General features: G+C 35.9%; 3 protein-coding genes across 4 annotated transcripts in view; 2 read left to right on the top strand and 1 right to left on the bottom strand.

Annotated features, from left to right (window-relative positions):
• Positions 1–4,332, bottom strand: part of LOC103462527 (DNA-binding protein RFX7) — a 22,204-nt gene extending 17,872 nt beyond the window's left edge. Inside the window, exon 1 of the mRNA XM_008405390.2 lies at positions 4,122–4,332. Within this exon, the coding sequence (XP_008403612.1) occupies positions 4,122–4,318 (197 nt within the window). The 5' untranslated portion in view covers positions 4,319–4,332. The remainder of the gene's footprint in view (positions 1–4,121) is intronic.
• Positions 4,333–4,499: 167 nt separating this feature from the next.
• Positions 4,500–8,976, top strand: LOC103462528 (testis-expressed sequence 9 protein-like). 2 transcript variants are annotated; one of them, XM_008405392.2, is made up of 8 exons: positions 4,500–4,584; positions 6,091–6,142; positions 6,238–6,340; positions 6,553–6,644; positions 6,952–7,125; positions 7,257–7,334; positions 8,671–8,805; positions 8,885–8,976. In XM_008405392.2, exons 2-8 carry the CDS (start codon positions 6,122–6,124, stop codon positions 8,957–8,959), a joined length of 678 nt encoding a protein of 225 aa, XP_008403614.1. In that variant the 5' UTR covers positions 4,500–4,584; positions 6,091–6,121; the 3' UTR covers positions 8,960–8,976. The 2 variants fall into 2 exon arrangements, with proteins under 2 accessions (XP_008403614.1, XP_008403613.1); XM_008405391.2 differs by lacking the exon at positions 4,500–4,584 and having other exon boundaries at positions 5,982–6,142.
• A 1,693-nt stretch (positions 8,977–10,669) lies between these two features.
• On the top strand, positions 10,670–14,774 carry LOC103462526 (testis-expressed sequence 9 protein-like). The gene is made up of 12 exons (XM_008405388.1): positions 10,670–10,780; positions 11,051–11,181; positions 11,444–11,507; positions 11,644–11,720; positions 11,879–11,924; positions 12,068–12,147; positions 12,229–12,368; positions 13,064–13,155; positions 13,328–13,501; positions 13,614–13,748; positions 14,269–14,403; positions 14,475–14,774. The coding sequence occupies exons 1-12, from the start codon at positions 10,733–10,735 to the stop codon at positions 14,550–14,552; spliced, it is 1,200 nt and encodes a 399-aa protein (XP_008403610.1). The 5' UTR covers positions 10,670–10,732; the 3' UTR covers positions 14,553–14,774.
• The last annotated feature ends 345 nt before the right edge of the window (positions 14,775–15,119 follow it).

Genomic DNA, 15,119 nt, shown 5'->3' with positions numbered 1-15,119 from the left:
ATATAAATAAATAAAATACAACAGGTCGAGTCAAAATGCAGAATCATAAACTAGCAGAAAAGTATTTTTAAATCCTTTATTCGTTTTTAAATGAGCTGCATCTCTCATGTTCAGGTGAGTCTGACAGTTGTTGACTCTGAGACAGAAGGGGGCGATGGGTAGCTTCTCTCCCTCGGCGGCGCTGGGCGGGTCAGAATCAGGAGATGTTCTAAGCCGTGACAGGAGCGGCTCTCTTTAATTCGCTATCACCAGGGGGCAGAGGATTTCCTGCTGCCGAAGGCCCGTCATTAAGCTCTTTGTGAGGTAGAGCTGGCAGGTAAGCTGAATGACACCTGCCATGCAGCTACAACAGAAAATGAACTCTGACCTCAGTGAGTTTCAGCCTTTTTAGAGCAGAAAACGCCTACGACATCGACACCAGATAAGTGACGTTTCTGCAGACGGTTGAACTCTGAACTGGTTCTGGTCACTCAGCCTTTTGGCATTTCATGGCTCCTTGGTTTCATACAGAAATAAAAGGTCAGAGCAGAGGCCTGAGTACAAGCCAGTGTTCTGTGTGCATCACAGAACACTGTGATGCACACAGTGTTCTGTGTGCATCACTGTTTACATGATGCAAAACGAATACATTTCTCTGTTTTAGGGTTTAACGCAGCTCAGTAATTTAACACAAGCAGAAAACAAGCAGTTGAGTCAAGCTTAATTGGTTTTATAGTGCTATTTTATAGTACAATCAACTACTTTATCTTATTTTTGTTATAAAAATGTCAGTAATATACAGCTCTGGAAAAAACTAAGAGCCCACTGCACTGAACCCCATTGAAAACCTCCTGGTTATTGATTTCTGAACTTTTCCTGAGTTAAAACATCAGTATTGTTGTTTCTACATGAATATGAACTTGTTTTCTTTGCTTTATTTGAGGTCTGAAAGCACTGCATCTTTTTGTTATTTTCTGCAAATAAATGCAAATTTTTTTCTTGTTATTCAGAGACATGTTGTCAGTAGTTCATAGAATAAAAGAACAATGTTCATTTTACTCAAACATAAACCTATAAACAGTAAAATCAGAGAAACTGATCATTTTAAGTGGTCTCTTAATTTTTTCCAGAGCTGTATATCAAATATTTTAATCATAAATTTTGACTTTGTAATTTAGTGCCTTGAAATTGTGCCTCTGTCTTGTTTTTTTCTGAAACTCTGCAGTTTTCTAACTATAAACCTTCATTAAAAGTGGTGAAATCGAAGCATCTCAGTAAATTAGTATATCATTAGGATATCATTAGGATATCAAGTTTGAGTTTGAAACAATGATGCTCATTTACAGATTCATTAATCACACATATTTCTGTTTCAAGCATTTTATCTGTTACTTTTGATAATTATGACTAACAATGAGCCAAAACACAGAATTCAGCTTTTCAGAAAACGTTAATATTAAGAAGAATAAAAACGTTTTTTGAAAATAGATTCAATGTTATGTTATGGCCTACTCAGTCATGGAGAAAACTACTGAGTTGTCAGATTTCCTGGTGACAGTCATTTACAGGGCAAGTCACTGGTAAAGAATCTGGCTGTAAACGTGAAAAGTTGAGTGGAAGGAAAAACGTTTGGTCGAAATCAAGCAGGATAACTAAAGACTAGAGAGGATTGTGAATGAAACTTATCCCACACTCTGGAAGAAATTGATTGGTAGTACACACACACGCACGCATGCACACACGCACAGTAATATTAATAATGGAGTGAATTTAATACCATATGGATCAATGTTTACTGTATCAAAAGGCCAAAATATGATAAGTTAAATGATTTCTTGGAAATCACAGCTAAAAAATAATTGCATACTCAAAACTCCTACATTCAAACACAGCAGCTCAAACTTGATAAACATGAAGAGCTTGCTGCAGAACGGAGGGTCGTGACCTTTTACTTACACAAAACTCTTGAAGAGTGGATTTAAAAACATTAATGTTGACAGACAACATGCTGATATAAGGACTCGTATTTGAAACATGATTAAACATTTGGAGGCTAACGTGGAGGAACGTTAACAATGAACACAGAATTTCATTAATGCTGCTTGAACATTAAGGTATTAATGGATGAACAAATACATCAGGACTTTAGAGATGCTTTTGTTAACCAGAGATCAGAATAAAGAAATTTTTATCTGCTCTGATTGACGATAGGCCGATCAAATGCTAAGAAATCTGCATTTTTCCCTCCTATTCAATAACTCCCACCATTTTTGTTCTTTTAAAACACACGAATCAACAGCATGTCGTGTTTAGTAGAAATAAAATACAAGTTAAAAACGCATGCTTTGATGAATAAATGGGGATGATCTCTTTCAGTTTCTGTTTGATTCAAAACAACAAATTCAATCAAAAACACACGTTTTCTAACTTATTCCTATATTCTTTTAAAATAAAAATGATAAAATTAGTAAAAATAATAGAAGACGGTGATTGGTGGATCTAGTGTTGTTTGCAGAATCAACTAGGTTATACTAAGAAAAAGTTCAAATGAGCTTAAAGTTACTATCGGGGACACCAAGTTTCTCCTAAAGTGTTATCTATAATATCAACAGTGATGAACTACATTGAAAAACACAAACTCATGTGAAGGAAATAACTTTAATTATATACTTCACTCAACTCACAGCAGGAATTAGAACAAACTTAGAATTCAGAGAAACTATTTTTCTTTTCTATTAGTTTATTCAGAGAAACTCCTATTACTTTATAAATTGTGGAGTAATTTATTTCTCTTGCTTTTCTTTTGCCATTTTGTTTGTATTTGTCATAAAGTGGGGATTGAGAGGTGGTGAGGATGAACGCTGAGACCCAGGTTGTGAAGAAAATGATGAATTTAATGATGAAGCTCAAAACACAGTCCATCACAGGCGGCACGGCAGAGAGATTAGCACACAGCTAAATGCCGGTAGCAACTGAAAAACTGAAGACTGAATACGAGAGCTAAACCAACACAGGATTTAACAGTTTGATTGTGGAGGCAAGCAAGACAAACAACAAATGACGTTAGACGATGTACACACAACAAGGATCCGACAAGGAACACAGAGAAGAGGGGGGGACTAAATACACGGGGAGGGTCATCGCAGGAACTAGAAACAGATGGGCACCATCAACAGGGCAGACAGGACAACACAGAGACTATCAGGAAACAGAACTAAACACAGAAACACCTCAAAATAAATATACAAAGAACTCAAATCACCACAGTATTTCCTCTAACTCATGTAAAGCACTTTGTCTTGTTGCTGAAATGTGCTATACATTTAAAATTACCTTACCTTTAATTGTTCTAATGTTATTTTCTATCAACTTAATCCACTCTCTAATATGGAGGTCAATGTACAAAACACTGATCTTTGAAAAACTCCAACTTGCATTTACTTTAATATTATTTGTCTGATCTCATAATTGCTAAATAATATCAGATATTATGATCAGCTATCAGGCTGAAGCAATTAATCGGACTAATGGTGATGAATAAATTATTGAAATAATCAACGACTAATTTAGTAATTGATTAATCGTTAATGGGATGATGAAACGTTTTGTCTGTAATGGTCTAGTTTTACCCTCACCTGGTTCAAATTCTAAAAAAAGAAAAATGTTCTTATGTTATTACATTTAGGCAATGACATGTTTACTTTCTTATTTAAAAAAGGAACTTAATTTATGTGTTTGCATCTTTTAATGTATTTATAATGCTGTATAAAAACGGCGTAAGTACCGTAGTTAAATTAATAGTCTCCAGAATGTGAGCATTTTTTCCCAATTAATCGATCGATGGTCGATTATTAAAATAACCATTAGTTGAAGACGTAATCAGCTTTCACCAAACACTTTAATAGCCTCCTCTTACTTGAGTATTTGTTTGTTTCTCTATTTTATGACTACTTTTTATCTTCACTTGAGCACCAGAAGTACTCGCATTTTCATTTCCACAAAGACTACTGCAGTTTATACTTAAAATTAAGAGATAAGTTTATACTTATCTCGTGTGTTGCTCTAAAACAAAACCTATGGGTAGTGATGAGATGTCTTGTCCAGCATGGTGCATGCCCAAACAGTTAGGTGTAAAACCTCACCAGATGGAGTTCTTGATCCTGAGCTGCAGAGCGCTGGCCTCAGCACCCTGCAGCCCGGGAAGCAGGCCGGGTAGACTCCCCGCTCCGGTGTCCGGCTGCTGGGGATCCTCATCGGCCATCGGGGTGCGCCTCTGAGCGGGACTGGCCTGGAATGAACGGGGCTGGATGGAGACAGGCGGAGTCGGGTTAGCGGACATGGGCCGGGACACGTTGCAGCGGGACAGCAGCGCGCCCTGTTGTTGTTGTTGTTGTTGTTGTTGTTGTTGTGGCCACCCAGGGCTCCTCCTTCGACATCGCTCGCTTCAGACTCCGGACACCCACCGGCCGGCCGGTCGGTCCGTCTGGAGGTTGTGCAGCCGAAATAGGCGCCGCTGCCCGGAGCCTGGGTGATGCGTGGATATAAATAAAAAGGAGCGCCAACAGCAGATCAGACAGCTGGAAAACAAACTAATCACTCCCTCCGGTGAGCCCTGCTCTGCCCCGCACGTTGTGGGATTTGTCCGCATGTGCATGGAGAGTAGTAGCGGCTGGGGACGCGCATGCGCGGTGGTGAAGCCAGCATCAAAAACGAGCTGAACTGTCAGCCGAAGTGCATCTGAGTGATTTCTTGTTCTTCTGACATTAAGTTGAAATTATAGAAATGTTCGTGCATATTTATTATGCTATTGATTCTGTTCGCTCATATCCAAATCACCAAATGTTATGGCTTTGACTGTTTTCATTGACAGTTTATGATCGGAACAAAATGTACCACAATAGCTAAAAAATAAATAAAATCTAAATACATATCCTTATTATTACGCATTAAAAATATTTAAATTATTTATGTTCACAGATTTTGTTTGTGGTGGTTAAAACATCCCTCTTAGAAACGAGACATTCCTTCAAGAAACAACCTCAGTTTCCACTGATTCTCAGTATGATTTAATGTCCCTGTTTGGATTCTCTTCACTTATCAGTCCTGCAGAAACCCTTACAAACACAAAAAACATGATGCCAAATGAAAATACATCTGAACATGTGTTAAAAAGATATGATGTGTGTTTTTCATAAGGCTTGTTTAAAAAAAAACTTGAGAAATACGTTACACAAAAACACATTAGTATGCCTTAATTTACACACAATAATGGTTGGAGTGATGATAAAATGTTTACATTGTGAAATATATTACTTTGACTATTTTTTGCTCATTAATAGCAGATTAGAACACACCAAAGACACTAAATACATTATCATGCCTGCAGATATTTGTCAGATGAGGAAAATATTGACATTCTTAAATGAAAGCTGTGTCCTTGAAATGTCTCTTATTTGGGGGTTTCTGGTCATTGTAAAACCTGCTGTATTGAATTATGCCCCCTGGTGGAGGGTTTAAGTAGTATGTTTGGTCAGTGTCAGATGTAATAAATAATTTAAAAAACTGTATAAGTGAATGCTACTAGACGATTTGTGTTTTTATCAAAGTTTGACGTTTATCTATTATAATTGCTCAAATTATCAATACGACAAAACTACAATATCAGCATTTAGTCAAACAACATTTGGAAAAGGTCGAATTTTATCGTTAACATTTACTTTATCATAATTTAAAATAAACATTTTAGGTGATGATGTAGATTTTCAGTAATTCAGATATATTATTCTCAAGATTTTATGAAGTACTATACTTTTGAACTTCAAATTACCTCAATGACGGATAAAAACAAGATTAACTCAATATGACCTTAATAACTCAATAATTTCAGCAGTTTTATTTTATTTTATCAAAGCACCATAAACATGTCTATCTCTGTTTGCGGTATCGCCAAATGCCCTTCAGAAGCTTCCGTACTTTAGAGTCGTTGCTAGGCAACCAGAACTGCGTCTTTTTAGGTGTTAAACAGCAGTTAGAAGTTATAATTAAAACATTAACGTCACATTAGCCTCACTGTTCATTAAAAGACAAATGCGTCTGTGTCCAACTTCTCAGCTGCAGGATTTCAAAGTCCAAAGAAAGAACCATGCAGGATCCTGGAATGAAGGTATACGTCCAGATTTTTTCCTGGATTAAATTGTGAGTATTCTGCAGATGCCTTTTCCTGAGGCTAAAAACGTGATTTATTTTTGTAATCTCTAGTATTTGGCCAATAAAAGGGTGTCAATAACAGAAAAATATGTGGATGCTGACCAAGAAGAAAAGGAGGAGAAAATAAATGATTGTGTTCAGGAAAAGGCTGCAGGTAACCTGCTAAATGCTGAATGTTTGAGTCAACTCAAAAAAAACTAATAAACCCTCCATTTATTAGTTAAGATTTATTAATAAATTAGAACAACATATTGTTCTAATTTGGTTTTTATCCATAATAAACTTAATGATTGTGATTTATTGAAAGTTTAGTAAAGTTTAGTAATCATATTATTCATATTTTACTCATTCAGTTTTACTTTACAGCTTTTTCTGACCACGAAACTCGGGTTTTAAGAACCAAGCTGCACATTGTGCAAGAAGAACTTGATCTGCTTTCCACTGAATATCATAATAAGGTAGAGTTATAAATCTGAACAAACTCCCATGTAGTTCAAACTTATTTTGCTTTTGTGGACGTTTATTAGAACTATCAGCATGTTTTCATTCTTAATTTTAAAAGCCCTATAATTTCCCAAATATACCAACAATAGTCTCTTGGCCTGTTTATGCAACAGCATTTTAATTTTAAATGTATCTAAATATCAAGTTAATAAATGTAAAAATATAAATACACAGATTTCTTTTTAAAAATTTAAATCTAAATCTTCTTGGAGTCTGATTGGTTTTGGCCTGACTTTACACTTGTAAATTCTCCTCTTTCAGAATGATGAATTTGCTAAGCTTTTTGCAACAAATAAGAGGCTGGGCGACGATCGAGCCAGACTGCAGAAGACCATTGATGTCCAGGAAATACAGATTAAGGAGCAGAAAGCTTCAATTAAAGATCTTGCCCAAATATGTCATAATCTCCATCTGCAAGTGTGTGACTTAAACGAGGTTTGTGTCAGTGGCAACTGAAGCATGAGCTTGAAGCATTTTTTAAGTTTAATGTCTAGATTCTGACAATAATCTTGAATGGTTCCCTATTTACCATAATAAATAACAATAACCTTCATTGTTTCTCTAAGCTGGTTAAAGGTTATGATGAGGAGGTGGAGAGGATGAACTGCCAACTGACTGCAGCCAATCTGGCGAAGAAGAAGAAGGTCTGCTGAATTCATTTAAATTCTTTATATTAAATACAACGGACTAAAGATATGTTTATCCTAAACATAGGAAAAACATAAACTTGTTTTTCCTACTTGGAGTTAGTAGAAATAAATAAAATTGCATTAGAAAGCTGATTAGTTGTCAACAGAGAACTAAAATACATCGAAGAGCGTCTTTTAAAAGTAGAGAGTGTAACGGTTTCCAGACTCTAGTAAATATTGTTTATCCAAATGGGGAGTTCAGTTTAATAATAATACTTCTACACTGTGTGCACAATTATTAGGCAAGTGAGTATTTTAACCAGATTCTCATTTTTAGTCATATTTTAACTCCAAGCTGAAAAAAATGCAATCTGTTCAGACTATTTAAGCTTAGTAGATGATGAGTATCTGTGTGATGATACTCAAGGTGTGCATAATTATTAGGCAGGTTCTTCTCTTTAGGTAAAACGGGCCAAAAAAGAGATTTAGCTGGCTCTGAAAAGTCAAACATTACCAAAAATCTACCAGATGGATGCAGCACTCTTGAAATTGCTGAGATGTTGGGGTATGATCATAGAACCATCAAACGTTTTGCTGCAAATAATCAACAGAAACGTGTTGTGGAAACAAACCTGACCCGTTCTGAAGACGACGCATAAGCTGAAACGTCTAGATTGGGCCAAGAAATAGACAAGAGTTTTCTAAGGTTTTACTGATGACATAAGAGTGACTCTGGTGGACCAGATGGATGGATCTATAGGTGGATCAGTAACCGGCAAATAGCTCCACTTTTGAGTCAGGCACCAGCAAGGAGGAGATGGGGGTTCTGGTATGAGCTGGTTGAACCTTTATTCAAACAGAGGTACAGGAATAAGTCTGAGTCTTTCAAAAAGACACAAAGCTCCATCACATGCATCTGGGTACTCCTCTTCAATGCTCGCCAGATGGAAAACTTCCTCACCTAAACTGAGTCCAGTTGAGAACTGTGGACAGTTGTTAAACTAGCTCTTCTTAACAATGTCAGCAGGTGACTCTTAACCCACCTGAGTGATGTTTAAATACAAATCAATCTGTTTATGTGCCATAACTTCCTGCAGCTGAACAGAAATAAAACAGGAGTTTTTATCTTAGGATTTAAAGAGGAACGATCAAGAACCAGCAGAACAGCTTCACCTATAATGGCTAGGAACTAGCAATCGGGGGAGTGATTGAATTTACTCTATATTTCTGTATATGCAGTGTTTTTCTTTGTAAAGTCACAAGACCACATTTATTGTGAATTAGATCCATGCAAATAAACTGAATTCAACTGAATTTAATTGAATCATTTTGATTTCTTGTGTTAATCTAGGTCCTGAACAGTGAAGAAAATCTAACTATTGAAAGTCTGCTGGCTGAGAACAAACTCCTTAAGAAGCAGAAATACGACCTTATTTCGGGTTTCAAGAAGCAAGCCAAGCTGATCGACATTCTGAAAAGACATATAGTAAGTATTTTTATTTTACTGTCGTAATCAGTGTGGTTTGTTTCACATTTCAAAACATTACATAACTTTTTGTGTGCAGATGCACGTTGAGGCAGCAAAGCTGCTGTCCTTCACAGAGGATGAGTTCATCAAGGCCATGCTGGTGACACAATAAACGTGATCCTCACAGTCCTTCTTAAAAAGCCATTTCTTCATGTTATGGGGCTGCACTGTAAATGTTTGAAGTTGCGTTGATTAATATTTTGTTCACTTATTCACTCAGAAGGTTTTTTTAAACATATTTTGAAAAATATATTGTTAAAGCACAGCTTAATACATAAAAATATATCAACAAAAATGTTTTTATTAATAAAAATATTATTCTGTTACATGTTGCTCACGTAACAGAAAATAGAGAAAAGCTGGCAGTTCAACTTTTTTCTCTTTATGTCTCCTCCAAACTAAAAATGTATGATATTTTAGTGTCTGTTGCATCTTTATCTACACTTAAGGAAAAGTTTGTTTTTCTATTATGCAAATACATACATGCATATCAGTTTGAATGACGTTGTGAAAAAATAATTTTTCTTTTGTCAAACTAAACCAAACATGGGCGAAGTAGCATTAAATTTTTATGCTCCACTAATGTGGAACAAACTTCCAGAAAACTGTAAAACAGCTGAAACACTGAGTTCCTTTAAATCAAAGGAACTCAGCCCACATGTAAGATCTAAACATGTGGGCTGAAAACCCTCATGTTTAGAGCTTTGATTTTTTAGAGCTTTTGATGACATTTGAGAAATGTACTGTTTATTGTTTATTTCATACTTTTGAACTGGCTTGTTGCTGAAATGTGCTATATAAATAATCTGGTCTTAATTTGAGCTACTTCTTTTGTTGTTCTCTGGTTTTCATTGTGAAATGTTCAGACCAGATTAGGCTGTAAAGTTTTGAGAAGAAATTCTCACACAATAAACAAAACAATAAATAATTTACAGACTTTGTCCACCTTTAATGTGACATTTACTCTATACAATTCACAGAACAAGTAATTGGGGGAAAAGCACAAAAATGAAAAAATGGGCATTAACCTAGTTGCACAAATGTTCTCACTTTGTTGAAACAGGTTTTAGGTGCAATTTCAGCATACATTCTTCATTGTTAGGAGCCTATCAGCAGGAGTGTACCATGTAAAAGTTTTTTTTTAATCTACAGATGTCCAAAGTCCTATTCATGTGATTCAACAGATTTTTTTTGTTTCTTGGTTGAATTCAAAACATTAGTGAAATCTAAAAAATTAGGATTGAATATCTCCTACTGTGAATGAAAACAGTGTTTCTCCACTATGACACCAGATTGGCCCTCCAAGTAATGTCTCAGATGATTGATATGTAATGACACCGGGTCATTCCTGTACAGTCGTCGGTGTTATGCAGCACACATTTTTGCAATACACCAAATGGAGGAAGAAGAAAAACAATGACAAATGTGAAGGATGTGGAGAAAAAAAATACGTATTATTATTATTATTATTATTATTATTATTATTATTATTATTATTATTATTATTATTATTATTATTATTATTATTATTATTTTAAATTAGGTCCCCATGAGGTACCATGACCCCTCCCCAGTCCAATGTTTCATGTTTTAACTGTTATATTTAATTCAATTAAATTCAAAATTATTTTATTGATCCCAAAGGGAAATTAAATGTTGTTGTAATTTATTTAATTACTATTCCCGAACAAATCTGACCTCAGTAAATCACCTTATTCAGTATTTATTTTTTCAAAAATTGAGGGCATGTGTCTTTGTTGAAGAAGAATTCGCAGTACTCTCACGTTTGTTGCCAAACGCCAAAATTCCATCCAAATGTCTTTCAGGAGCTTCCGTACTTTCGGCTGTTGAACAGTTGCTAGGCAATCCGGATTTATCCACAACAATGGCGGACAAAAGTTGTAAGAAAAAGGATAAAGCCGTTATTTCGGAGGTATGTAATGAATATATTTAACTTTGGGTGTTAGAAAAGTTCAAACAGAACATTTTCTCTCAGCTTAAAAAACTTTTTTTTACATTTTAAATCGGCTTAAAAATCATTTTTACCCCCGTTTTGTGGTTGTGTTCGAAGTGGATAATGTGAAATTATTCACAAAATGCTGAGTTCAGACAAAATAAAAATTCAATCCCAGTGCTTCTAAAGCTCGGGTTAAATACTAAATCTCTCTGTAACTCAGTTCTGTTATTTGTTTTTGTGTTGCAGACCAAGAAGCGTCCATCATCCAGTACAGCTGAGAGCGCCAAGAAGGTGGAAGCTAAACCGAAGGAAAGATGTAACTCGAGTCCAACAAAAAAACATATTGATGACATGTATGCCAAGGAGGAGCAGTACAAGTAAGATAGTTAAACGTGTTAATGGCCTAATCACCTCATCCCCCCCTTTTTTAAACAAAGTAATTATTCCTTCCTATAAATGGTAACATACACTCACCATATACATAGACATACTTTAGTCATTCAGCTGTTCATATAAAATGTACATATTTAGTAACATTTTGTTGCCAGGCTCCAATAATAATAAAATAAACAGATAAATAATACAAATTTTCACAGCTTGTATTCAAAACTATTTTATGCATCCTCTTGTTTCCATCAGGCTGTTAAATGCTGAGCTTGAAGCCAAAACATCAGAGCTGGTGAGACAAGCAGAGCAACTCATGGTAAGTTGTGAATATAGATTTAAAACCTAATCTTGTGAATTTCAATACCTAAAAGATGCAGAAATATGCGGAAAAACGTAATGCATTTTTTCCTTGTAGAAATCAAAGTAAATATTTTCTGTTTGTGGGATTTTAGAGAGAGCAAAGTGAAGTTCTGTCATATCCTCTCTCTAATGAACTCACCGTGGAAACGGAGGATGGAGATGGTTTCAGGTAAGAGCTGTGACAAGAGGGCAGAGCATACTGAACAATGTGCATAGGGAGCCCACTGTGCAGGCACATACATTCAGATCTTTGTTGTTCATGAAAATAATATAACTAACAAAGCAGGTGATATTTGTGTATGTGTGTGTCCGACTCCTCTGCAACAGAAACTCAAAATCTCAACCAAAAGCTGCACAGGATCCTGGAATGAAGGTATTAGTCCATAAAAGGAAACTTTGGTTCTTGGTCAGATGTTTGTTTTTTAATCTGAAGCAGCATGTCCTTCAGGCTGAACAATGTAATAAAAACAATCTAATAATATTTTTGCTCAGTATGATTTGTGTACTCCTTAAAAGGTGAGCAAGAAAAGGGTCACATCAACAACACAGAGTAAGCACGCTGGGAAACAAGAAAAGAAGCCACAATTTCAAACAGTGTGAGTTTGATTTTTACTTGCATTATCAGCTACATCCTTGTTTATTATGATGGCTTAAAACGGACATATTGTTTATTCCAGAACACTGAAGGACTCTCGTGATGATGAAGCTACATTGAATAAAGCTGATCTCTTTTTAGCAAAGACGATTCTGGGCCTGCAGGAGATAGACTCTGGTCAGGAAAACATAGTGGACAATGCTGAAGATTACGGAGGATTAGGTAATGACCAAAGTAGAATGAAGTCACATTTATATGTTGATACAAATGATTTGAACAAATTAGAAAACAGTTCAATATTCAGCTTGGAAGGACCCAAACTTTTTGTGCTCTTATTCTGAAAATGCTAGTCGTAGAGACTCACAGTGCTAGTAGGTTGTGCTGCATGTCGTAGTTGAGCTGGTCTTCCAGCATTAATGTACCCCAGTAATTTTTCAAACTTGCAACTGGAACATGGTTAAATTAAGGTCAGATCAATCCTGTTTCCAGATCAAAGTTTGAACTTCAGAGGTGAAGGAAACCCGGCTTGTTTCTGGTTCCAGGTCTTTATGCTGGGAGTTCTTGAAATTTCTGCCGCAGCACTTTTCTTTTTTGAAAGATTCTGATGAAACGGTAACTAATGTGAACAGATCGTGTTTTTGGCTATTGGTGTTTAGCAGCTCCCCATTACATTTAATCTGCTCAAATTTACCCTTCAAAAAAATATTAAAACAGCCGAACTTCCTCAGTCTGAGAACTGTGGCTCGACACCTTTGTGTAAAAGTTTTTTATTCCTGTAAGAAGCACTTGGATTTACACTGTTTTAGATTAAAAAATACTGTAAGAAAATTATTGATCAGTGTGTCCAGTATTTGATATTTATTGATTGTTTTAGAATGAGTAACTATTTACTGTGATCACCGCATTTTCCTTTGCAGCCGTTTCTGATGCTCAAACACGAGTGTTGAAGGCAAAGCTTCGAATTATGCAAGAAGAGATCGACACGCTTTCTTGTGATTATCATAAGAAGGTAAAAAAAATAAATAAAACACATTCCAGTAACTAATTTTGCTTCACTGTAATCTTATCTATCACCATAAATGTAAAGGAGAGGCTAAAACACAGCTCCTGGACTATTTACACCTTCAGTCTCAAGAAATAAGCAGACTACTGGTATTTAGAAAATGCCCCTCACCTTTCAGGAAGAAGAAAATTCAAAGCTGGCTGCAAAAATTAAAGAGCTTGAGGAGGACAGAGTCCGGCTGCAGAGGACCATCAACATCCACCAAACACAGACTGAGAAGCAGAAAGCCTTAGCTGAAGAGTTGGCCAGAAAATGCGACGATCTCCAGCTGCAAGTCTCTGCGTTAAACAAGGTTTGTGTCCACGGAACTGCTTAGACAAATCTGTCAGAAATGACAGCAGCCTTCACCGCTCATGCAATCTAATCAGAACTTATAACAGTGACGCCTGCTGCGCTTTGAATAGGAAGTAGAAACTCTGACTAGATCTCAAAAGCAAGCGGCGTTCATCCACAGCACCATGGAGGTTCGTCTGAACAGAGCAGTGGAGGAGGCGGAGAGGCTGAAGTCTCAGCTCGCCAAGACAAAACAAATGAACAAGGTAAGAACCTGACTGCTTTTCATAGTGGATTAATACTAAATACCAGGAATCCATGTGTTATCATTATCTGCATCATGTGAGTAATTTTACTCATCATGCCACATGTCTTTAGCAAAGTCTAGTGGTCATCTAGCAACACCCGAGTATTTTTATTTACATGAGAAAAATCTCAGAGACCTTAGAATCGTTTTAGTTGTGATGTCAGAAGTTTGTGGAATTTGGTCAGAGATCATATTTAGAAATGTGATTTGTACTTTAAGGGTTAAGTTTGTGAATAAAAACTTTCGTAGCCCAGACTTAACAAAATGACTTAAAATATGACACCAGCGACCAAATGTTTATTAGCTACGATTTTATTAGCTAATAATTCAAGTTATCTTTTATTTTATGGAAGGTAAAGTTGTTCTTCTTAAATTATTCTATATATTCTGAATTTCATGTGATCTGATGCCTAAAGTCTTGCATGAAAGGTTGGTCTAATTCAACTATAACTTCTTAATTAATGTGTGTGTTAACCAAGGACAAAGTCAGTGAAGAACAACAAAATAAAGAAAGTCTTCTGGCTGAAAACCAGATTCTGAAGAAGCAGAAAGCTGAACTTATTGCTGGTTTCAAGAAACAACTGAAGTTGATCGACATTCTCAAAAGACAAAAGGTGAGGATTTCTACTTTACACCCGCGCTCTACTCGTGTTTTATCTTTGAAAATATTACTTTGTGGTTGCAGATGCACTTTGAAGCTGCAAAGCTGCTGTCCTTCGCAGAAGAGGAATTCATGAAAGCTCTGGACTGGGGGAAGTCATGAACATGGAGATATACACAATTTATTGAATTACTTTTATGTTTTTTTTTTCTTTTAAGATAAATACTTCACCAGGCTCCTTTTAGAGATGTTCCTATGTTTTGTATTGTGATCTGTTTAGATTTGATTAGTTCACTGTAACTTGTTTCCTCATAAGATGTCGTTTAAGAATTTAATAAATGTTAACAGTCTAAATAAAAACTAAATAAACTTAAAAAAAAACTAGTTAAACTAAAAGTCTTTTTACTAAACCTACACAATTCACTGCAACAATACCGCCATCTAGTGGTCAATAGGGGAGAAACATTGCTTTCTGAAGTCTTCACTGGTATTCAAAGGTATTTCTTTGCAGAGGAAGCCGTCTGCTTAAATGTTGACCTGTTTTAGAAACAGATGTGAAGCTGCAAAAATAATGTAACATAATGCAAAAACAACAGATAAGGCAACATGCCATCAGAACTACTAATAACCAACGGAGCCTCATTTTTAACGCCATGAACACATCCAACTATGGATGTTTTTGTTGAGTCTTTAGTGGATCAAAATGCTTAATGATGGCCTCAAATATTA

Source organism: Poecilia reticulata, linkage group LG3 (genome assembly GCF_000633615.1).
Source record: "Poecilia reticulata strain Guanapo linkage group LG3, Guppy_female_1.0+MT, whole genome shotgun sequence".
Lineage (NCBI taxonomy): Eukaryota > Metazoa > Chordata > Actinopteri > Cyprinodontiformes > Poeciliidae > Poecilia > Poecilia reticulata.
Note: the sequence above shows the minus strand (reverse complement) of the source record. Positions and strands in the feature narration are given on the sequence as shown.